This window comes from Pelobates fuscus, chromosome 1 (assembly GCF_036172605.1).
Source record: "Pelobates fuscus isolate aPelFus1 chromosome 1, aPelFus1.pri, whole genome shotgun sequence".
In the NCBI taxonomy this organism is placed as follows: domain Eukaryota; kingdom Metazoa; phylum Chordata; class Amphibia; order Anura; family Pelobatidae; genus Pelobates; species Pelobates fuscus.
Genome location: NC_086317.1, coordinates 278,741,208 through 278,765,652, shown reverse-complemented (window position 1 = coordinate 278,765,652; position 24,445 = coordinate 278,741,208). Strand labels below are relative to the sequence as shown.

The window sequence follows — 24,445 nt, the reverse complement described above, 5'->3', positions numbered from 1 at the left end:
CAAGAATTTTTTTGTTGTTGTTATCTTTTAACTGGTGTACATCACAATGCCTGTGAGAATTGTATTACCGTGAGGACTGTATGCTCTCTAATGTTTCATACAACAGTGTTCACCTTCCTGAAACGTTCATTTTTTTTCATATTACTAATACTTGTCCATTTTTCAGACCAGATAGAAGTAACAAGAGTAGCCACAAGTACCAGATACATCTGTTTTGTTATTAACCTCACCTCCTTTATATTTGTATTGTGTTTACTACTACAGGATCCTTCCAGGACATGCTGGTGCTTATATAGTGAGTTACACCAGCACTTAATCACTTTTATTATGTGATGTATAGAAATGGATGCTCTTGTCATACAAGATGTGAAGTAACAGTTTCCTGATTTGTTTTCAGGGAGAAAAAAAAATCCTATTTTATTTTTTGAAATTGTAAACCTCAGAGAACAAAAGAAAAAAAAAAACCAAATATATACATTTATGTAAATTACATATAAAATAAACTATTTAAAGCCATGTTCTGCTGTTTTGCGTTCTTCTTCTTGGTTGTTAAATGGACACTGATGTTGTGTATTCCTTGATTTTAAGGATAAATATATACTTTAGAAAACCATGTTGTAGAATGTAGAAAGGCTCATGCTCATTCATTCCACCACTTATTCTATACTTGTCTTGTGGTTTCTGCTTGGCAAATGTGCATGCTAGTGTGTGGCCAGAGGAAAAAAGCTACTTCAAAGAAGCACCCCCCCCCTCTTGCATCATCTATATAATGGATGTATAGTCAGAATGACTTAAGTGGCAGAGTGGATTATAAAAATTTTGAAATAAAGTCATAAACCAATTTAAAATAAAATGTAAAAGCCTTTTTAAAAACACTTTGAAATACCAGATGATCAGTGGTTGAATTCTTGAATGCTGAATGCCCATTGTACCAAAGAACGATTTCTTCTTCCCTGCCTGGTGAATGCTGGAGGCTAATGCAAGTCACATATTATTATTATTATTCGCACTGTTGTCAAATGTGCTCTGCGGCCATTTTCTAAATCCATAAATGTAACATAGACCTTAAAATTGTGTCGGAATTCCAAGATGGCCAACATCTTAATCAGAGATTCTAACTGTTATACCAGATAAATGTGCTAGTGCATGCTGAGATAAATTTTTAAATCTATTTGGAATATTTTTGCACAATTGACAAATAATTTTTATTTAGCATTAAATTCAGAAAATATAATTAAACGGAAGCATTTGGCTACAATTTTTCACAAAGACGTGTCATTTTGGCAACTATGTCATCTCCTGGCTTAGCATACAGAACATGACTTGAACTGAACTGTCACCAGACATAGTCCATGCACCTTAATACTGTATACTAATGGAAAGACTCCCTATACCTTGCAGTGTACATTTAAAAAAAATATATATATATTATTTAAAAGCGTGGATCTGGTTTTACATGGATTCACTTGTCAAGCTTCAAGAATTCTAAGAAACCTTCTAAGATACTGATTGGGTGTTGACATTATATGCCCTCTGCAGACTTTTTTTTTCTTTATTTTTTTACCCATAATTGTAATTAACTGTTTGAAAACGGGATGTCATTACAAGAGGGCCACCTCCACAGTGGAAAAGTCAGCCATCCACCAATTGACAATTGCAACAAAATGTAATCTAGCCTGGTTATATTAGAAACAGATTTGTCAGGTTGTTTTGAACTAGTTTTAGAATCTAACTTTATTTCTTTCATCATTCCCAGAGTGATGGACAGGATTAAATAAACCAGTTTCGTTTTTTTTTTTATTATCATAGTTTTATTGCTACATAAGAACCAGGGTGGATATAAAAAAAAAAATATGAATATCCGCCCTGGTTCCTATTTAAAAAAAAAAAAAAAAAAAAAAAAAATGTATAGAGTAGGTTTAATCTTTAATTTATTTAATAAAATACTTTTGGAGAAAAAAAAAATTGATAGTTTTATATTTAAAATACATTATAGTTTAAAGGTTATAAATATATGCAATATTCAAATTTTTGATAAATTCATTAATTCATGTTAATTGAATTGGTGTCTGCAGAGATAACATGCATGTTTTCATTTAAAACAAAATTATAACATATTAAGGGTGAAACACATCTCTACATAAGATGATCAGGGTATCACATCTTAATGCATTTGTTAGTATGTTCTTACAAGCAAAAAAGGATTGGAAACCCCTATTGTATCGATGTGTTATTGATCCCTCCAAGTGAAGTGGGTTAAAACTAAATTGTCGTACATGATGCTGTGGGCGATGGAACCTGGCACTGTCTACAACTTGCAAGAGTGGTGAAAGCACATGAATGGGTAAGAGAAACATCCCATTGCATACAAAACTGTGAATCTTATTGAAATTTACTCCTTGCAGATGTCTTCCTGGGTGCACCACCATGAGGTTTGAATGTTGCATTCTTAATGATACATAATATAAATAAACACAAGACAACTTCTTTTATCCAACTTGTTTATTCAATACTTCAATATTGCACCTTGGAGAATGGCTGTGAACCTTTATTACGGATTTCATAATTCCACTTTAAACATAAAACCATAATTTAAAACCAAACCGAAATATTAACCATTAAAACTTTCCAAGGCTCCGCCCCCACCAAAGCCAGGAGCCATAAATTCCAAGGCTCCGCCCCCACCAAAGCCAGGAGCCATAAATATATATCATAAAACCAATTTTATAAGCCAAATCCACCCTCCTGTGATGCCCAGGAGGGTGACTTATATCCCAACGCCACCGAGGTTCTGGGATACCAAACTCGGTGGCCCCCCAACTCCCACGGCCATCTCCAACATAGATTGAACACTTACCTTAAATATATATCCACACCAACATCGGACAAATGAAACGCGCATTCCTATATAAACCTGCGCAACTGCCCTCAATAACTGTGTCTTTTAAAAAGACAATCAAAGCTGCAAAACTTTCTAACGCTCTATTTAAGCAGTTTAAATAGCCTTATTTTCATCCAGCATTGCCTTGGTATAATTTCCGACCAAATAAAATGAACATCTCCAATTTTTTTTTTTTGCCACGAAAACCATATCCTTCTTAATTACTTACCACAAATTGACCGATTTTATTGACCCAATGTTGTTTCCTCCCAGATGAACCACTATCACAACTGGGTAAGGAAAACCGAGGTAAATAGTTGCAATAACTCAAATAAATGTGACCATTTCACACCACGAATACCATTGCCAAAATATTTTAACCATTGTGCTTCCAAACCAAGATTTTCACCATATGTTCGCTCTTGCGCCCTCTTCTGGGCGCATACCATAAACGAATAACTAATGACCCAGGCAAACGCCGGCTTCTTAGGACCTAACAAAAGAAAAATTATTAGTATATGTACTAATTTCCTTAAAACCCATAACTTTCATAAATACCAAGTAACCATTTACCAATAGAATATTTTATTTATTTATCGAATGAAGCCTGACATATACTTGAAATCGTTAGAGTCCCGGCTTCCCAACGTTTGACTGATTCCATCACTTCAACATCACCTTGCCGCTTTGTTTGCGGCTCCAATTCTAAAAGAACAAGATGAGTAACACTCCTTGCCCAACCAAATGATATAATTATTATTTTTTTTAAACCTTTATGAATTGAAATTAAGTTAAAGAATTAACTCAGCATGCATAAAATGGGTCCTTTACTCTTGGCCTTACTGATAACTGTTCTTCCGTCACTTTAGAGGGCACAAAAGAAACTTTAATATTAAACAATGTCAACCATATGTCGTTTCCCTCTTGAACCGTTTAGGTTTTCTAATAGATATCAATACTCTTATTGTGCACCATAACATCCTCCAACAGCACACCCGATAAACAAAATGTACTCCTCGTATCAACTCACCAATCCTACAACTGAAAACTGATATAAACGGGCATCTAAATAACTAACTCAATGAAGAATAATGTACCACTTCAAAATCTTCCACTAACTGTGCCAAAACCGAAAATGAATTAGGTTTTCTATTATCCCTAACCTGACAAACTCTCCTACCACCTTTAACTAGCTGAACTATGAAATACTGTTTGATTGGTTTACCATCACACAGCTTCAGAAGAATCCCACCTTTGCTAAATCACTTGTAGCTTTAGAAAAGCCCTTTCTGCATTACATGAACTATAAATTGCACTGCACTCCCCTTATCCTCTTCTAATGGAATTTTACCACTTACTTTTCAAATTCACCGCTCATGCCCTTAACTTAAGACAGCAAAACTGAAGCTGCCACTATATTAATTATAAGAACACTTAACTGTCCCAAACTATACCCAAAGGTCTGATGAAAAATTGGATTCCTTTAGTTTCCCGAAACTTCTCTAATTTTAAACTTGAGAGAGCATCAACCAGCCTTTTCATTTTCTTGGTATATGCCCGACTTTGCACTCTTTTTTTTTTTTTTTTTAGGTATTGAATTGCAGATACCTTAAAAACCAAATGCCTCAGCAAATTAACTACCCTTTTACACCAAAGACTGTAAGGAATTGAGTACCATCACTACACTCAAATTATCACATATATAGCAATCAATCGTCTACCTTTCCATACTCTCCCATAAGTATGGCTGCTGCGATGGGGAATAAATCCAAACACTTTAAATTATTTTTTAAAACCTTCTTGTTGGCCATTCTTGAGAACCCCCCTGTCCTTCCCACTGTGTACCGAAAACAATGCACCTGCTGCATCAGTTAACAGCTCCAAATTATTACATTTGTAAACTCCTTCTGTCACATTGATCCCCCATTAACTTGACAATATTTAATAAATTTATAAAAAAAACTGCAATAATTACACTTGCAGGGTTAAGAGTAGTGGGAGTTGGCACCCAGACCACTCCAATGAGCAGAAGTGGTCTGGGTGCCTTTAATCCTTTCCTCCGGCAACCTAAATTCCATATTTATTTTCTCTCTGTATTTTTTTTTTTTTTATAATCAGGAATTGTAGACAAGTAAATAATTGGATAAAATCGTCTTATCACCTTTTGAAAAATTTCCAACAGGCTCTTACAGTTGCCACTCTCTTTGGAGCCCACAATAAAATCATCAAATAGTGCACTATTTTTCTCTGACCAGGCTTGCATCGAGCTATCTATTCAATAACATCGCAAATAACTCAAAGTAAGAACATGCAAGCACCTGCCGAAAATACGTCCTTTAAATTGAAAATTTACGAATTAAAGGACTCGGGATAAATTGGTCAGAGTTAAAAGCAGCTATAATATTGCAGGGGGAGGGGGGTCGAAGTGAGGTTTCAGGGGCCAAACTGACATATTCTAGTACGATAAATTCCAAATACTGTTCATGACAGCTCAGACTTATGCCCAGGTTCAGGAATAGCAGGGGAACCATTCCGTGGCTCTAAATTGGAGTCCATAAAGGGTAGTCACACTGAACAACCTGGGTTGTTGGTGATGTGGCCAGATCATGCTAAAAAGGGCAAACTCACACCTTATTGAATATATCCTATTGTTATACATACCTAATGTGAAATGGTACACTGGATGTTAAAAACTTCTCCCCATTTTTCTAATCTGAAGTTATAATTTTAATATTTGTAATGAGATGAAGATTTCATATTTAGAATAACAACCAGCAAGAATGAGTCTGTCTAAAAATCATTTACATTAAGTTTTCAAAGTGAAGTAACTAAATTAAGAAGAAACAAAAAGCTAGAATTTTATTTTTAAACAGTCTGTTAAAAGTGACTATAAAACTTATAGTATTTGCATCAAGCATTCTCTGGCGAACACAAATCAAAGCCTGTAGTCTGGCCGAAGAATGTCAAAAACTATGTATAGAGTGCCCTCTTGTGATTAGAAAAATACAGCTTTTCTTAGCTTCAGATCCTTCAAATGCTGAATTTTACACCAAAATAGTTGAATGGAGATTATTTGGATATTTATTTTTCTCCAAGCTCACTGTTTAGTGCTTAAGGGACCACTCTAGTGCCGGGAAAACACTCGTTTTCCTGGCACTAGAGTGCCCTGAGGGTGCCCCCACCCTCAGGGACCCCCTCCCGCCCGGCTCTGGAAAGGGGAAAAGGGGTAAAACTTACCTTTTTCCAGCGCTGGGCGGGGAGCTCTCCTCCTCTTCTCCGCCCCGTCGGCTGAATGCGCACGCGCGGCAAGAGCTGCGCGCGCATTCAGCCAGTCGCATAGGAAAGCATTTACAATGCTTTCCTATGGACGCTTGCGTGCTCTCACTGATTTTCACAGTGAGAATCACCGAAGCGCCTCTAGCGGCTGTCAATGAGACAGCCACTAGAGGATTAGGGAGAAGGCTTAACCCATTTATAAACATAGCAGTTTCTCTGAAACTGCTATGTTTATAAAAAAAATGGGTTAACCCTAGCTGGACCTGGCACCCAGACCACTTCATTAAGCTGAAGTGGTCTGAGTGCCTAGAGTGGTCCTTTAAAATGCAAAACGTTAAATTCCCCAAAATACACACTCTAGTCGTGTATAAAACCCATTTGTCTTTATATCAAGGGGTCCATCTTTATTGCTTTTTTTTGGTTTCTTGGTAATTTCCAAATATCTACATTTTTATTCTATATTTGCAGCCACCAATATCAATCTTGATCAAGCGTGAGTGGATACCCCTGCTTGGACTTCAGTAAACGAACCTGTTTTTATTTTTTTTTATTATTTAAACCAAGTGTTCCAGGATGGTAAAGCTTCCCTAGGAATCCACAGACTGCAGCAGGTGGTGTTTGTATTTCCAAAGGACTTACATCTCACTCTTACTGCTACTGTGCTGCCCAATGTACAGCAGAATAATGCAGAGCATAGCAGAGAAAGTATAGCAAACATACCTTCCCCATGATCAATCAAAGAGAAGAGTGCATTTACAGGCATATTGAGCATGACCACTACAGTCCCACTCTCTATGCTTCTCTTACTATACCCCAGCCCACCCACTCCTGTTTAGACCTGCTTGAGAGTGTGGAACAGAGCTTGGTAATAGCTCCGAATAAATGAATTGGAGGAACCTTTGCTGAAAGCTTTTTTTGTTATTAGATGGTGATAGGCCCTAAATAATCACTTGTACTTGTTAGCACTGCAAAGCTTTTCAAAACAAAATTAAACAAAACTGCACAAGCAGAAAAAGACTGCTGATTTAGCTACATGATGATGTATCCTGAAGAATTTAAAGAAGCCATCAATGGATATGATCACCTGCTTTGTGGGGAAAATGAACTGACACCACTTGCTGCCTGTCAACAGGCTAATGAGTGTTTTCATCGTGTCCTGTAAATGTAATCTGTAGATGTGAAATGGGCCAGCAGCATTCTGGTGTATAGAGTGCTTCTAACCATTTCCTTCCTTCTCGGAGCCCTGGAAATTACAGAGGGACCTCCATCACTTGTCTGGAAATCACACCATTTAATAATACATTGAAGCCACCTATAACCATGTGATGCCAAGTTTTCTTAAAGTTGCATTAAAGTTTTAACAAAACACATCACAGTTCAGTCCAGGCACACAATGCAAATGAACACAATCATTGCTTCAGTTTCTCTTCCTTCATTGCGTTTAATGACAGCAAAAGGGAACATTTACAACGATTGAGACAAAGAGGCAAGATGAAGATTCTCGGTTCCAGAATAGAGATTAAGATAACAGTGTCAATTTGCACATTTAACCCCTTAAGGACAGACGACGGATATATTCCATCATGATTCCCTTTTATTCCAGAAGTTGTGTCATTAAGGGGTTAACTTTTTTTGTCTAAAGGTTAACAGAAACAGAACATTAAAAATTCTGGAAAGTTACAGTTCCCTTTAATTCTTCCCCCCCCCCCTCCTAAGGTATTTTATGGTGAGCACAGATGTACACTTTGCAAATAGAACAAATCGAATGACTCATTCAGACATACACTGTACACCTGTATACATGAATAGCACTACTTTAAGGTCAGGGAAGTCAAATATTTCAGCTTAACCCCTTAAGGACCAAACGTCTGGAATAAAAGGGAATCATGACATGTCACACATGTCATGTGTCCTTAAGGGGTTAAAGCCTTTTTTGTAATTGCTACGAAATACCGATTTTATGCTTTCCTTTTTCTTTTTTTAAGTTCTCGTCTTTTTTGCAATGTACTCGATGACAGATTGTGCATGAATAAACTGTTTAATGTTTCTTCAAACACTTTCTTTACATGCCATCAAAACCAATGTTTCCAGAGTCAAAAGCTGCAACGCTTTATTGAAAGAAAGAAAAAAATTACAATAAAAGTTGGAAATAGAACCTATACAGTATCTTACATTCCAAGTTTTCCTGTTTTCAGTTACCATCCCCATGATAGGTCTACAGTATATTTCCATCTGTAAGATTTGTGGATGTATTTCAGAGTCTGTATTGGCAAGTAAAAGAAATCCGTGTTTTCAAGGCGGTTGAGCCTCAGACATTTTCCATGGTGGATACTGAACACATAGGAACGGCCTATATAATAAAAGCACACGAAACACTGTACAATGTCTGTATAAAATATGCTTATTAAATACAAACAATAATGCAGTGATTAGTTGGCGTTCTTGTTCTTTGCCTTTTTTTTCTTTGTCTTGTCTGCCTTGGGGGCAACTGCCTCCCCATTTGGTTTGGCCTTCTTGTTTGGGGGAGGCACAGCAGAGTTCTCCTGCGTTCCTTCACTTTGCAAGATCTTTTTTTTGTTTCTCCTCTTCTTCCTTTTCTTCGAATTGGAGACTTTGCTTTGATCTTCTGAACTCTCGATCTTGGTTTCTGCAGCACTTGGCGTGGATTCTCCTGTGGTGGCCTTCTTACGATTCTTGCGTTTTTTGGTCTCTGGTAAGAACCCTTTCTTTTTCTTTGGTGGATTATTACTTTCAACAACCTCTTCCACAGCTTTTCGCTTTGGTTCCTTGGGACGCCTTGAATTAAACAAACAAAAATGACAAATTGTAAGGGTCAGAAAAGGTCAGGTTTGTGCAAATATGCCCACTAGATCGACAATAGACAAACTTTAAAAATATTAACAAAGGGCTCAACATCTTCACTCATCGTCTTTTTCCCCAATTTGTATTACTCCGTACCCAGCAGCACACATGACTCCCTCAGTCTTCAGTGGCATAATGCAGGACACAGAGTTTATCACACTCTGTGCCATGTATAATGCCATGTGCCACAGAGGAGTAAGGAGACTGGAGGTAACTCATCGGGCTACATGTATCACCCTTTAAGTAAAGATACCCCATCATTTCCACTGAAATACATTAGTTTCTGGTAGTACTAAATAGTGACTGTACATGGTACACAGTAAGGAAATGTTTTTAACCATTGTTCATATATTATATTTTTGTCTGTTGCTGGTTATACAATATGGAAGTAATTTTATAGTGATTAGAAAAGCAAACATTTATTTCAGCAAGATAGGAAAGCAATCAATTGGCTAAAAATGGCCAATTCTGATAATGTCACCAGCATTGCCAGACCTGTGCGGCACTGGAAATAAGGTGAGTTTTCACCTTTTCTAATGGAGCTGGGGGGGGAAGGGGCAAGCCACCTCAGGAATACATGTTTGTGTTCCTGATCCTATAGTGTTCCTTTAACCTCCAGGTAGCCACAGATAATGTTATATGGCAGAACAGCCCGCAATATACTATATTGTCCTAAATCAAAAGGGTGTCTAGGACTTTTGCATCTATACAGTTACATAGCTGAAAAGAGACTTGCGTCCATCAAGTTCAGCCTTCCTCACATATGTTTTTGCTGTTGATCCAAAAGAAGGCAAAAAACCCAGTCTGCAGCGCTTCCAATTTTGCAACAAACTAGGAAAAATTTCCTTCTTGACCCCAAAATAGCAGTCAGATGTCTCCTTGGATCAAGCAGCTATTACCCCACTTATTAGAAATTATATTCGTTCTACAGATAGTTTATGTTGCATTGGTGTCCCTTTCCTGTTTGGGCTGTTAGTGTAAGAGAAACTATATTTCCTGCCTGTTGTTTCTTTGTTCCGGATAATAAATAGTATTTGCAGACAAGTGCCATTCAGTGTATTGGAAGTCTCCAGAAGTGCAGAAAATTTTCTTTTTATCTTGTAGATTGCATGAAACTCTGAAGACCACCACTGACCTCTGCTGGAGACAATGTGAAGATAGAGGCACATGTATTCAAGCCCCAGAGCGGTCTAGTTGTAGAAGCAGACTAGCGATCTTTTACATAAGACCTTTCACAGACTTATGATGTAACCCTGGTCATATCTGCTCTGCAAGCCAGTGGAGGCTTTTTATTCTCCAAACAAATTTTTTTTTTTAAAGTCACTCTTGCAACTAGATGGGGTCAGGCCCAAGGCTTGCTGTGAGACTCTCTCACTGTTTTGGATACTGTTTTACTCAAACTCACAGACAACTGTCTTGTGGCTAAGTTAGCTGCAAAGTCAGAAACTGTCTAATTTGGAGGAATATTCATCGCACACCCTACCCTGCGGCGTAATACCCCCTCTTCGCCCCCATCTACTTCCACGCCAATCCCTCTTCTATCTTTCAAGCACTTTGCCCAGTGGATTTATTACAGTTTGAACTTGCCTCAAGAATTATAATACCGTTATGATATTATTTGCCATGAGTATGACAATGTGACTCTCTGTGTACTATGTTTGATATTAGCTGCATTTAAATAGAGTTTAGAAAAAAAAAAAGAAAAGCAAATATTTAATATTTCATGTACATACACAACTCCAATAAGTTTCATGACATTCCAGTACATGTCTCTCTCCCGGATTGACGTTCCAAAGCCTTTGTTCTGACTCACAGATTGGAGCACCGGATGCAGCTCAGTGAGATTGACCTCCAGTTTCTGGACAAAATAAATATATAAAGTTATATCAAGTGTGCTGCAGCCTAAATATTTCATATTATTACTATATTTGTAAATTCAAGAAAAAGTATCAACTATGGGAGATCCTGAAGAGTTGGTATGTGAAAAGTGGAGTTATCACCAATCAAATATACCTACCGATTCCATTGGTTTCCATGGGGATAATACCATTATTCTGATCACATGACTGGTGATATAAGTTATTCACTAAAGTGTGAATAGTCAATGTAAAAGGAATTTCAAATTCTAGGCCACAACAGACAAAAAAGAGAAACTCTCCATGTCAAACGTGTTTAAGCTTGGCTTGTGTTGACCTCTTCACCTAAAGTTAATTTTGAATAACCCATTTAATTACTCGCTGCCGTACCACGAGGTTCTCTTGCTTGTAAGAACACCATGGAAAACAACTAACAATATGAATGTAAGTGGTCACTTTACACAAGTGTAAGCTATACTATCCCCAAACTCTTTTTAAGAAACGTAATGGAAGTTTTAGTGCTAGAAAAGCCACTGCATTTCTTTCCACAAGTCTCCAAAACCAGCACGGGTGGCAGACAATTCATACTACAGTCACAGTCACTTACATCACCTCTAACCCACTGTAAAATTTGGTTGGTTAACACCAGTTCTTGACCAGGTCTGTTTGGCTTTACATATTGTGTGTTACAACCACATGATTTGTAGTTCGGCTGTGCTCTATAAGTAACTATTAGGTCAATGGTATTCTAATGTTTCTTAGTATGCATCTTTACAATAAACAAAGTGCATAGACTTTATCTACAGGCACACATGTTATCTGGTAGAATATAAAATGCTTTCCTATGGGGATTTTAGCGACGCTGGAGGTCCTCACATAGCGTGAGGACGTCCAGCGACGCTATAGCACAGAAAACCCGTGCTATGAACCAAGAAGTGCCCTCTAGTGGCTGTCTAGTAGACTAGAGGTGGAGTTAACCCTGCAAGATAATTATATAATTTATAAAAACTGCAATAATTACAGTTGCAGGGTTAAGAGTTGTGGGAGTTGGCACCCAGACCACTCCAATGGGCAGAAGTGGTCTGGGTGCCTGGAGTGTCCCTTTAACTATGTAATACTTTTATACAGAGATTGGAAATGTGAAGACACAATGACTGACAGAGTTCTGATACACTGTGCACTGCTTCAAACCCGGCATAGCATTCAGAGGCTTTTAAGTAGCCAGACCATTTGGAGGACCACATCTATGTGTTTACATTACCTGCTGTGTCACAGTTTTGATCAGGAAGTTCAGCAACTCAAAGCATTTAATGAGTTTCTCCTGGTCAACTTTAACTTTAATTTCAGACATAGCTTCCAGTGTCTGCAAAACAAGGTAAAATCACAGTGGAGAAGTGGGTACACAGAAAAAAACAAAAAAACCCAAAAAACAAACATGGAAAGCACATATTAAAAACATTCTCACCATATCCCACCTATCAAAATATACTTACTAGCTCCAATTCACCATCCCTTCAGGTCTAGCTACAAACTGAAATCTTGTTTTCCGAGCAAAGGTTTTTCAAACACTTAAAACTCAGACTCAGCCTGGGCAGAGCAGCAACAGGCAAATTCAATGCAAATCTCCAAGCTTCCTAGGCTGAATCTGTACTGTCTGCAAAGTGCACTCCTGATTAGGGCAATTTGTAGAGGCTTTCGATACATTCAGCCCTAATCTAGTCTGGGACCCACAAATATGAATTTACTTGGTATACTTTCTATCTTCGTTGGGTCATGGTTGTACTTTTCTATTTGTAACACTAGAATTAAAATCCAATAGTAAATCTCCATATACGGCATTTCAGATTTTTTTTTTTTAAACATACTATTATGTTATATTAAACCTTAAAGGGTTTACTATAGTGTAAAGAATACAAAGTTGTAGTCCTTACACAATAGTACCCTCCGGCCCCACCTCCTACCTTGCTGCTTTTCTAAAGTTGCAATGATTTACATTGTAGGACAAGGTGGGGCAGCACTGCACCCAGACCACTTCAATGAGCTGAAATGGTCTGGGTGCCTATAGTTTCCCTTTAAGAGTTGAGAAAATGTACTGAGATAGATAAGCCCTGTATGGTATGAAGCCTTCAAACAAACAACTACAATGCTAAAAGAAAAAAGAAAAAAAGTTGCTGACTTCAACTGGCTACAAACACAGAAATACCTTTATTTCTTGATTAAAGCGGCTGTATTAGGCTGGGACACAGTAGGCAGAAGACTTATAATATGTTTCTGATGACTTTCAGCTAAGGTACAAAACGCGTTGGCGTTTTCAGTCTATGCTATGTGTTTATATCTACAAGTCCACATTTTTTTCTTTTCTTTTGGCATGCTGGTTGTATGGATCAGCCTCCATCTCAATAGCTTTTGGAAGATGCTCTAAGATTCAGGCCACCATACTCCAACAGGTACCCCACCTCGGTGCCTTTATACAGTTTAATTGTGCATCTGTTAGGATTTCTTAGGCAATCAAGCATACATCCCCAACACCACAGTTGCATGAATCTACACATAACTTGACAAAGCATTGTTATAAAAGATGCAAATGTTAAAATATGCTGGTTCTATACCTGAATAACCTGGTTGATGGCTTCTTTAAGAAGATCTTGCCACTCAGAAGGTGACATGTTCTTCTTCAGGTCCGCGGTCTGCAGGGCTTTCAGAAGAAGAGCACATGCCTGGGACTGGGGTAAATAGAACAGTACACTTTGTTACAGCCAGCTTACTTTAGAATCTCAGTGTTATTATATGCAAAGGCACTATAATCTATGCATAAATTCTGGAAATATCCCAACAATCACTTTTCAATTAATAAGCCATAGCAATTGTGCATTAATTAATGTAATAGAAAGCAATAGTAATTGCCAGATGTCATTTAAATGTTAATAATGTATTTAAAATTCCCTCTATTCTGTTCTTCATGAACAGGTCCTGTACACGACAGAAAAACTGAATTGAAAGTAGGCATGGTGCCACTGCGGAGAACTTTAGGTCCACAGTTAGAAAAGTAAAAACCATCAGCAGGACGGTTTCACGTGTTTCGATGGCAATTTCTCCTTGTTTAGAAACGTTCTTCAGATTCAATTCCCTAACCTATTCAGTATACCAATGTGTGTCTGTAGACTAGACCGTGATGGAAAAGTTGAATTTGGGGAGAGAAATTGCTGCCGTTTGAACAAACTCAGCTTTCGTGTTCTGTTTTGTTTTTATCTTAAAATTTGTAGTAGTAGTCTGTCTCACAAGATAATTGCGAGACACCATGTTTTTCTCAATGCAACCAGCATGGCTGATAATGTGATTGCCCCAAGTCAAAATTGGATAGCTTGGAAATTCTCATGAAGGTATATAAAGTTTAGCTTGTTATGCTTGGTATACTAGGACCTTTCAAATAGCATTTGATGCTTTGCATATGGATATGGATCTCAATCTCTCTCTGATATATTACATTTTCTCTTTTGTGCATTTTGTGAAATGACAGCTAAGTGTTTTCAGCTTGGCTAGTTTGGCATATATGTCGCAATGAAATTAAATTCAGACAAGTGATAGCTCTATCTGGGTCTAGAATGTGTGCAGAGTGCTATGCCTGGGGAAAAAAAAAGAAATTCTGCTTCAGCTAGACAATCTAACCAAGCAAACAAAGCATTGCTAGTTCAACCTAATATAACATAATGATAGTTTAATGTTCTTAATGATATAATGTGTAACAGGAGAATGATACTGCCTAATGTGTTTAATTATACAGCGGTTCATGTGATACCACAAGGTTCTAGAATAGAACAAAATTATTACGCTTTGTCGGTCATAAATGAAACACTCAGTACCTCTAATGTCTATATTTTCATATTTCAGTGAGACCAGATAAACAAACACGCTTAGTGTATGTTTACAAATTTCAACAGTTTGTGCATGCCCTAAATACATTTTTTTTTAAAGGAATATGTGTGGCATACATATTGCATCAGAATTAATATTAAAGAGATGCTTTGACTTACCAGTAATTTTTCCAACAGTGTCTACTACATTGGTGGAACAAAACTATCGATTTGATCTTTTGATTAAATTGATAAAGTATGAAATAATAAAAAGTGTACCTTTTTCCATTGTTTTGTTGGGGGGTATGTTGGAGTGTTATGGGCATATGCAAGCATTACAAGTTTTAGAATGAAAAGTTGTATATCTTAAACTGTGTACTTTGTCTTTAGGAGATTTTGCTTTAAAATAACCTCTTACCCATTTTCAGTGAATACGGTGTTCAGTCTTTTGGACACCATTTTGCCCTAGGTTAGTGTAATTCCCCAAGTCAGGGAATTTCCCACGTCATGTGCACCCTTAAGTATTAGCCTAAACATAGATGAGATGTTCTATGTGAACTGACCAAGTTATGACCTTGTATCTTTACCAAGTTAAGGTAGGTCTTAAAATTACCCAATTGAACATCTGATGTTTAAATATGTAAATAAATACAGTACTTATTAATATTAGAACATAGAGGAGAGATTTTGGAGACTGAGACGCTGCTCCATTTTATCATGACTAGAAGGTTGGCATGTTCAGGAGGGTATGTTATTCTATTTTACTGATATTGCAAGCGTATACTTTAATTTTATAAACTCTGCTATAAATTATTGTAATGGATTATTAAGTTTGTATATGTGTATATTTATATTTTTATTTAATAAAATATTTAAAAAGACAAAACGTTATTGTTTCCAAGACAATCCCTATTTTATATTGTATTCTCAATTATGTATATATTTTAAATAGAGGAACTCTTACTAACCATATAATATTATGGCTAAGATATCTGTACGGTTAGCCCTGCTAAATTCTATGCTTTAACACGTTAATAGTGGTAAACAGGGGAACCGGCTGCGGTTACAAATGAATGGCGTATAAACAAAATGTAAAATAAAGGGTATAGGTAAGATTTGTTGCATCACATGGTAGATCGTAAATACCTTTAAATTATTATAATTACCAAAGCAACATAGATGAAGGAGGAACTGCCAAACCAGTCCTGTTTCACAAGCACATATACATAGTACCTGTCAATGAACTGAGTACATCGGAATAGGAACCATGATAACGATGTGTTTTACTATATAAACCCGCAAAAGACATGGTAAAAAAATAATAATAATAATAATTATATATATATATATATATATATATATATATTCAAATTAAAACAATCTGTCACTTACCTGCTGATGTTGTCTAGCGCCATCTTTAATAGAGGTTAATACAATAGTCAGCATTGACTTGCACATAAACTGTAACAAAAACATAACAATATGAATTAGTAAAAAACGTGCATTCTCTACGCTACAGAGGTTCACAGATCTCAGCGATGTGGATGCTTCCACTCACTTTGTCTGGCTTAAGAGACTGTTAAACTTCATGTGTCTGGTATCTGGTACAGATATAGCTCAGACTGGGCTAGACTGCATACACAGAATACTATTTCATCCATATCTCTGACACATTATTGAAAAATCAATCCTCAACTTCTACCAAAGTCTTGTTTTGTCAGTACAATGAACATGTACTCACTGGGTACCGGTGAAAGAGATCCATGAACATGGCGGCAGTGAGGGAGGTCTTTCGCTTGGACATGAAGCTCTTCAATGATTCTTGATAGAGTTCTGTCACCCGTGGGAGATCCAGGCACCCAAAGTATTCACCCTAGATTAAAAAAAAAAAAAAAAAATTAAAAATGGAATAACGCATATCTAAGATACATATGTTTACAAAATATGTACGATAACCAGTAGTATGAAGCTATAGTGAAATAGAGCTCTGATATGAATTAGATTATTTTAAATTACCTAATGAGTGTACAATATTCTGTAGTTGCACAACAAATGTTGGAAAAAGACCACATCTTGCTCAGTTTCTTGATGACAAGAGATATTGTGCAGAAAGAGCGAGAAAGCTTTTCTATAACAACTTCAGCTTATTGAAGTGGTTTTGGTGCCAGGGTATCCTAGTACTATTTAGTTGAATTTGTCAAGCTTGCAAAATAGGTTTTAAATGTGGAGCTCGCAGCCACCTTCAAATCCAGGTCAATTAAAGAGGCAGAAATTGAAGCTCCTAGCTCTCAGCAGGCACAGGGGAATTAAAGGGATGGCTCCACAGAATAGTATGTGTAAGCCCAAAGAATGTCACTGTCCAGGACACTTTGTAGACTTGCAAGACGTTACTTCCAAGGAGCAATAACTTATTGTCCCTCTCAAGTTTCTGCTGCCTTACCTACTCACTGGTATGAGTTATGTTCATCAGGAAGTGTAATTCCTAGCTCTCTGAGTGAAATAGTTGGAAGGTGGAGCTTTAAGTTTGCTTTCAAGCTTTATTGCCAGTGTGGCCAATGGTACCTTGCAACCATAACCATTTCAATAAGCTGAAGTCATTACAATAATTTTCTCTTATTATAATTAAATTGTTATCCCCGTGGTTTTATTTATAGCTTCACATGATCACAACCAAATAAGACATTATAGTTCTATAGGCAGCATTTCTCCAACAGCAGATATATTCTGTGATCATTGTGTGTTTTTAAACAATCTCACTTCTTGACCACAAATGAATATTAGGCACATTTGCTCTGTTGCTAATGCGCTTTAAATGGTGCGGATCAGAAAATGACATGGTCTCTAAAAATATTGTTAAGCTTTTAAAAATGGTTCCTATTACTGACATACCTGAGACAATGTCTTTGTGTCGTCTGACTCTGGTTGACCCTTTGTACTATTTTTCAGTACTTTGAAAAGATAAAGGGAGGCGCTGAATGGAAAAAGCAATATATTCAATATTAGACATGAAGAGGCATTGATTCATAGTTGTGAAGATCAGGAAAAAAAAAAAAAAGTAAGTTTACCCACAAATGACTCAAGTTATCAATGTAACAGTTTACATTTTGATAAAACACAATAATTCACATGCATTTTTTTTACGTTTGTCACAATTTGCAACTCCCTCAGTTGATGCTGTAAAGAATAACTTTCTTATTGGGGTTTGTTATGTCTTGCCCTATAGTCCCACTATCAACAGGCCGCACACAAATCAGGAAACCATAAGAGGAAAAGGCACAAGATGGAGAGGGAGGGGTGTGAAGTCCCTATTAATAATAACCATCATTAAAAATCCTGTAGCGGAATATTTTTTTTCTCCTACGCTAATGCTGTTAGACCATACATAATAAAAAAAAATAAAAAAAAACACAAAGCAAAAATAAACATAACCAACACTGACAAAGGATCATACCATAATCATTGTAACTGCCATTAAATGTCATATGGTGAAACTTGGACTATATAAAATGTATAATGTATATAAACAATTAAAGCATGATTCCCAGGCTTTGTTTTAGGTAAAACCACCATGATGGAGGCTCATGTCTCGCTTTCCTTCTAATTCACTAAGAGCAAAAATTGCACTCTTGGTATTGTAGCATGCTGCACTCCGCACATTGTAAACACACACATAGTGGTATACATTTTGGAACTATACATTTATTGGTAATGCAGTATAATGTATGGACTCAACGGTTCCTGAATCAGATGTTCTAGGTCATGACATTGACGGTGATAGACAAATTCCAAGTGTACTGCTCTACAGGATATATTTTAGTTTTGCAAATGAGAAGATTATAAACTTAGGGCAACACTCCTGCCATTCAGTGCTTGAAGTGCATTTTTAGACTAAAACTGTTCAACACATTGATGATCACGTTTAAACTGATAAATGGCATCATTACTTCTGCCTTATCTATGCAGCAAAGGATGGGGTGGTGTCCAGGTGCCTGAAAGTGTCCTGATTCACCATTCATAAACAGTTTGACATTAAACTGAAGGACAGTGCTAGAACGTTCTGTGTAACACAACCTTGACGTCAGATAATAGCAGTTTATTCATGTAGAAATATCTGTGTTGCTAAACTCTTCTGCATTACCTTTCTTGTATAATGCACAATTACCACAACATTCCCTTAGGACATGGAATAAATGAAACCAGATTGTTACAGGACGTCTACTGAGCCTATATCTTCCAAAAGATTTCAATATTACTTTATGCTGAAGCACAGCAAGGCAGAATACGCAGACTCACATGGCACAGTGCAATAAGGAATTATTTAAAGTAGTTCAATATATTCTCAATTACAGTGTTTTTATAAAAAAAAAGAAAAAATTAAAAAAAAAAAAAAAACGCAGCTGGACAACATAAAGAAGTAGAAGCTCACCTGAAGTAGTACAAACCCACCGAGGAGTCATTTTGTTTACAAGCACCGTTCAATAGCCGCTCCATCATAGCATGCAGCTCTTCTTTTAACTCGGACACATCCCTACAATACTTTTTGGATTTGCAGAGGTCATTCCTGTGATGAAAAGTGAAATGGACAGCAAATAAAGGTCTTTACTGCACAAAAAGGATGGTGTGATACCATGTTGATACACTCACTTTATAAGACAGTCTGATAACACTTTAACAGAATAATAATGCAACAACTGACACGTGTAAAGTAACAAAAAGAAAGGGGAGGGGTAGATTAAAGGTACACTATAGCGTTAGGAATACGAAGAATATTAAAGGCTTTGAGCACTGCACACAGCTCATATGTCAGTCTGGGAACACTAATCGTGGCCCATGCGGACAGAGGTGACCCTTAGGTAGCACTGATACTTGTGGCTCCTTGGTACAAGCAGGAATTTAACACTGCTGGTACTTTTAATGCATGATAGTCTATGCCAACAATGGGCACTAACGCCCTGCATACATAAGGAATTAAACAGCATGAAAACAAGTTCTGGATTCGGTGAATTTAAAATAAATAAATAAATGTATTTTGTATGTATGTATCATTTTAAAAACATCATTCACATGGAGCGGAAGGGTAAACTCTCTTCTGATTTATCAGAAAGATATCTTGTGTGGCAGAAATAGTTTGATGTCCTTTACTCATAGTTTAATGCTTATTTAATAAAACCTGACTTGTGGCTCTATCAGTTTAATCAGTATAGTACAGCATTATTAAGCACTCTCTGTTCATTTCCAGCCAGTCTAGGAGGAAAAGCAAGAAAAAAAAAAAAAACCAACAAAAAAAAACACACCACAAACCGATCAATGTTATTCACAAAGCAATTGGCACTTCTATAAATATATATGTAAAGTACAAGGATCTAGTAACGTACATTATTAACATAGCCATATTGTGCCAGGGTACTCCAGTTTTGGCAAGTCCAGAGCTAGTTTTATACATTGAATCCATTTTACTCACACTTGGACATAGCCTGTCTTGTTGAACAATACTGACTCAATTCCCTTCGGACACTATTAACGGGGCACCTGTGTGAAAGATGCGTGTCTGACTAGGAAGTCTAGTGAAAACTCTAAATATGCTTCGGAACACATTTTTTTAAAGATTTACAGCTCCTAGAACGAGGCCGTCCACAAATTCCTTTGTGCGTGGCTTTTGATCATTTCATCAGCACCGCAATTAAAATCTGCATGTCCAGGGTGGCGTTTCCTTTTCCCTGTGTCTGAACCAACAAGTTAAACAGGAAAGGGGATTTATTGGTCTGGGGTTCAATGCTTTCTATATCAGTGCTGAACTGGAGGGTTGTTATGTCTAAAACTGTATTTAGAAGAAGCAATAATGTTAATTGTTTACAAATGTCAGCTGTCACATTACTGCATAAGCAAAGAACGTGTGGCTGCACGCGGCTTAAAAGGCAGTTTCTTGGACACATGGAGGATGGAAAAATTGAACAGGAACCTAAAAGATCTCTCTCTGCACATTATGTCCCTAATAATGCAATACAAGCAGACATAGTAAAGAAATGTTGTACAGAAACATACATGAAAGGCTACCAGTGTTATTAACTAAAGAGAGAATTAAACGTTTTTAAGGCAAAAGTTACAAAAATGGAAAAATTATCTGGGTCAGCTATGCTTCCAGTTTAGTTTCTTTGGCCTTAAATTTAAAACTCACTTTGAATTCTCAATGCCAAATCCTCCTGCAGCTCACAAAGCAATAACTGCATCTGGCAATGTGAAATAGGATGCCTGCTTTCAAAATGATTAAGAATTTTCAACCAAATTTTTAAGGATTCTTCCTTTATTTTGGTTTTAAAATTGATGCAACCTATCTTTGATGGATGTGACACTGAAGCAAAGTAAGCCATGTATTCTCAGCCTATATGGGTTGTTCCACACTTACCTCAGCCTGCAAGCTGATTGGTTTAGAGGTGAGAAAGTCGTGCCAGAGGGTAGTTTACAAGAATAAAAGAAAGATAGAGCTATTCTAATTTTAAGCGTGCACCACTCAATAAATGGTCACCCACTATTTCTGAGCTGAAACAGAATCAGCTTGAAGGCAGTGTCTCTATGATGGTGAGAATTATTTTGAGAAGTTGGATAAATCTCATATCACATAATTAGCCGCTAGAGATCTAGATTACATATTAGTACAGAAGTGTCACAGTGTCCACTCTGTACATAAAGATAGGAGCAACGTGATTGCCATTTGGGTGAATTCACAAAAGACTAACTGAAAAGTAACTACAACAGGGTGACGAAAGATGTAAAGGCGCCCTCTATGGTAAACATTATGTTCCTGATCTGGCAATATACGGACATCTTTATTTTGTACCAGTAAAAAACAGAAAGAGTAGATGAACATGAAGGATTTTAACTATTACAATAAATGATTTTATATTGACATTGTAACAAAAGCAAATTAGTAAAGTGTACAAAATACTAAATACTGAGCTCTAGCTGGTGTCTTGCTTCCAGTAGAAAAGCCAAAGTTAACACAGACTGCAGCCTCATTAGACAAAATGGCAGCATGACAGGGCAAAGAGACTAGACAAGAGGAGATCTTATTACCAACTGGCTACCTTTCCACCATAGATGACAGGTCAAAGTCCATGCAACAGACCAAATAGACATGATGAGATTCAATCAACAATTTTCTAGGGATTAAAAGGGACACCAAGAACCATAACCACTACAGCTCAATTAAGTAGTTATGGTGCTATATTTCTATGGGAACAGACTCACATTTTTGTCAAACAGTTTCACCAAAACCATGGCTCTACATGGCAACTATAGCTCGCTCACTCTTCAGCTTAACTGATAAAACTCGCACGATACTTTGGTATTATCAGTACTAATCCATCCAACTTGGCTGTAGATGCTAGGCTGACAGTAGTGAGGGAAGGTTAGCCCTTCACTCCCAGCCCATCATTGCTGTTCATGTTTGATAAAAAAAAATTACACTTCATTATATGGCGGTGTAATGTCTGCATTATACATGGAGCTGGGAAAGGGGTTATGCTATGGGTACAGTGGAGAGTCCCTGCGATAAGAGCACTGTTCTAAAACCGTTTGTTAATAAACAATTGGATGGTGCCAATAACAGGGTTATTCACAAGTGCGAATTTAAAGTAAATTTCATATTTTAGCATACTTGACTTCGAGATGTTTTTCAATTCAGCTATTTTGATCTTAAAAATGAAATTCACTTTGAATTCTCAAATTTGTGAATTACCCTGTCAAACTTGGAGCACTCACACCACTGCAATATGCTACAGAGATTATGAGGTTTAGAGTTCCCCTTCAGGTATACAATTACTCAAAGTCAACTATGCATAGTGTTACACTGGATACAACCTGTATTTGTATATGTGAAGAAAATCCACAAACGCTAGTAATAATTTCAATGATGGTAAGTGAAAGTGTCAGACATTAGCCTGCAATTCATTGGAATGTTGGAATGGCACAGTCTCTAAACATACAAACACTGAAGAATTTCTTTGCTGCAAATAACTGAGCACAGTACATGGTTCTCTCTACCAAGCATTTCCTGTTGTTCAAACAAGCAATGCAGTCTTTGTACTCAGATTTGTTCTGCTTACAACATAATGTTTCTCAGGATGCACCTGAATTCTTTCGAATGTATTGTAACTTGTGTAACTTGAGAACAGAAAGTTAGGCGTGCTGAGGACGTAGGTAGAATGAAATGTATTATTAAAATATCTGCACAAACTACATACCTTACAAAATGCAAAAACTGCACATATTTAATTTTTTTTAGAATCCGGCTCTTTACTTTGTTTGATGTGATTCAATAGTGTACAAACAGTAGAGTCCTTGGTTCCATGTGTATGTATCCATATACATGCACATACCCAACCCTTAATGGGACACTATAGTCACCAGAACAACTACAGTTTAATGTAGTTGTCCTGGTGAGTGTAGACAGCCCCTGCAGGCATTGTCATTTACAGAGAAAAGGCAGTGTTTACATTGCCCCTAGGGACACTTCCAGTGGCCACTCCTCAGATGGCCACTGGAGATGCTGCCTGGGACAGGCTGCCTGGGGAGACTAACACACACTCTAGTCTCCATGCTCTGAATAGAGACGCTGAACTTTCCTCAGAGATGCATCAATGCATCTATGAGCAGGTGCTGATTAGCCAAACCAACGTTTGGGTCGACCTGCCTCTTTGCCAATTTCAGCCAATCCACTGCTTTCAATATGGAAAAGCATAAGTATTGGCTGAAATTATAAATTCTGATGAAATGAGCAAAAAGGTGGATCGGGGCAGGGCCAGCGGACACGCTAGGTATGAGGGAAGCTTTTTACTTTTTAAGGGGATAAGGGTGGGCAAGCCACTTAAATTATGGTTTTAACACTATAGGGTCAGGAATACATGTTTGAAACTTGCACTACCTATGTTCACACTGTGAATTTTTTTATAATATATATTGAAATAACCCAATTGATTGTTGCACAATAACTTTAAAAATTGTCAAAAGGTGATCATTTCTACTGCATTAGTGCTGAAGCACTTTGATAAAAGTTTTTTTATACACTTATTGGAAATTGATCTAATTATTTATTATGAAACACTACACTATATTATTTTTGGATTTTACTTTTTGAGGTGTTTGTAGTTAACAGTTAATAGGGTTTGCATCTAAAATATAAAAGTGCATTTATAGAATAGTTATTTAATATTTGGTTTCAAAGCGCCTTTTTAAATTTACATACATTATATTGTAAGCTAGTTTGTGTAGGGCCCTCTCTTCCACCCATTCCTGTTAATATGTTGCTCGCCAATTTGCCATTTATACTGCCCCCTACTGTTGGAATCAAGTAAATCAGAAAATTACATCTTGGCAACAGAAACAGACCAGGAATAAGTTTGGGTACTCACATGAAAATTGCTGCTGATTTCTGAAGGTAATCCCGCTCCTGTTGGTTGGAGGACTCAGAATTCATACTTTGTGTGATTGTAGAAATCAGAGGCTCGATGATGTTAAACACCAATGGGCTTTCAGGCTGCTTTTTAACAAAGACGTCAACCAGGTCCAGCACCTGCACAAAAACATTATTGGGAAAATGGATGTCAGACAGCAGTATGTAATAAAAAAAAACTTTGGATAGACTACAGTAAGCAAGGTTTTACATATGTTAAAATAAAATGCATTATAATCTTAAATGGCAGCTAAACTACCACATTCTAAGT

At 37.0% G+C, this 24,445-nt stretch overlaps 1 protein-coding gene across 1 annotated transcript in view; it reads right to left on the bottom strand.

Annotated features, from left to right (window-relative positions):
* Positions 1-7,868: 7,868 nt before the first annotated feature.
* MYBBP1A (MYB binding protein 1a) overlaps positions 7,869-24,445 on the bottom strand; it is a 38,896-nt gene continuing 22,319 nt past the window's right edge. Inside the window, exons 19-27 of the mRNA XM_063457417.1 lie at positions 24,134-24,294; positions 19,153-19,287; positions 17,616-17,697; positions 16,468-16,599; positions 16,119-16,187; positions 13,485-13,598; positions 12,137-12,238; positions 10,753-10,877; positions 7,869-8,953 (exon numbers count right to left, since the gene is read on the bottom strand). Of these exons, the coding sequence (XP_063313487.1) occupies positions 8,587-8,953; positions 10,753-10,877; positions 12,137-12,238; positions 13,485-13,598; positions 16,119-16,187; positions 16,468-16,599; positions 17,616-17,697; positions 19,153-19,287; positions 24,134-24,294 (1,287 nt within the window). The 3' untranslated portion in view covers positions 7,869-8,586. The remainder of the gene's footprint in view (positions 8,954-10,752; positions 10,878-12,136; positions 12,239-13,484; positions 13,599-16,118; positions 16,188-16,467; positions 16,600-17,615; positions 17,698-19,152; positions 19,288-24,133; positions 24,295-24,445) is intronic.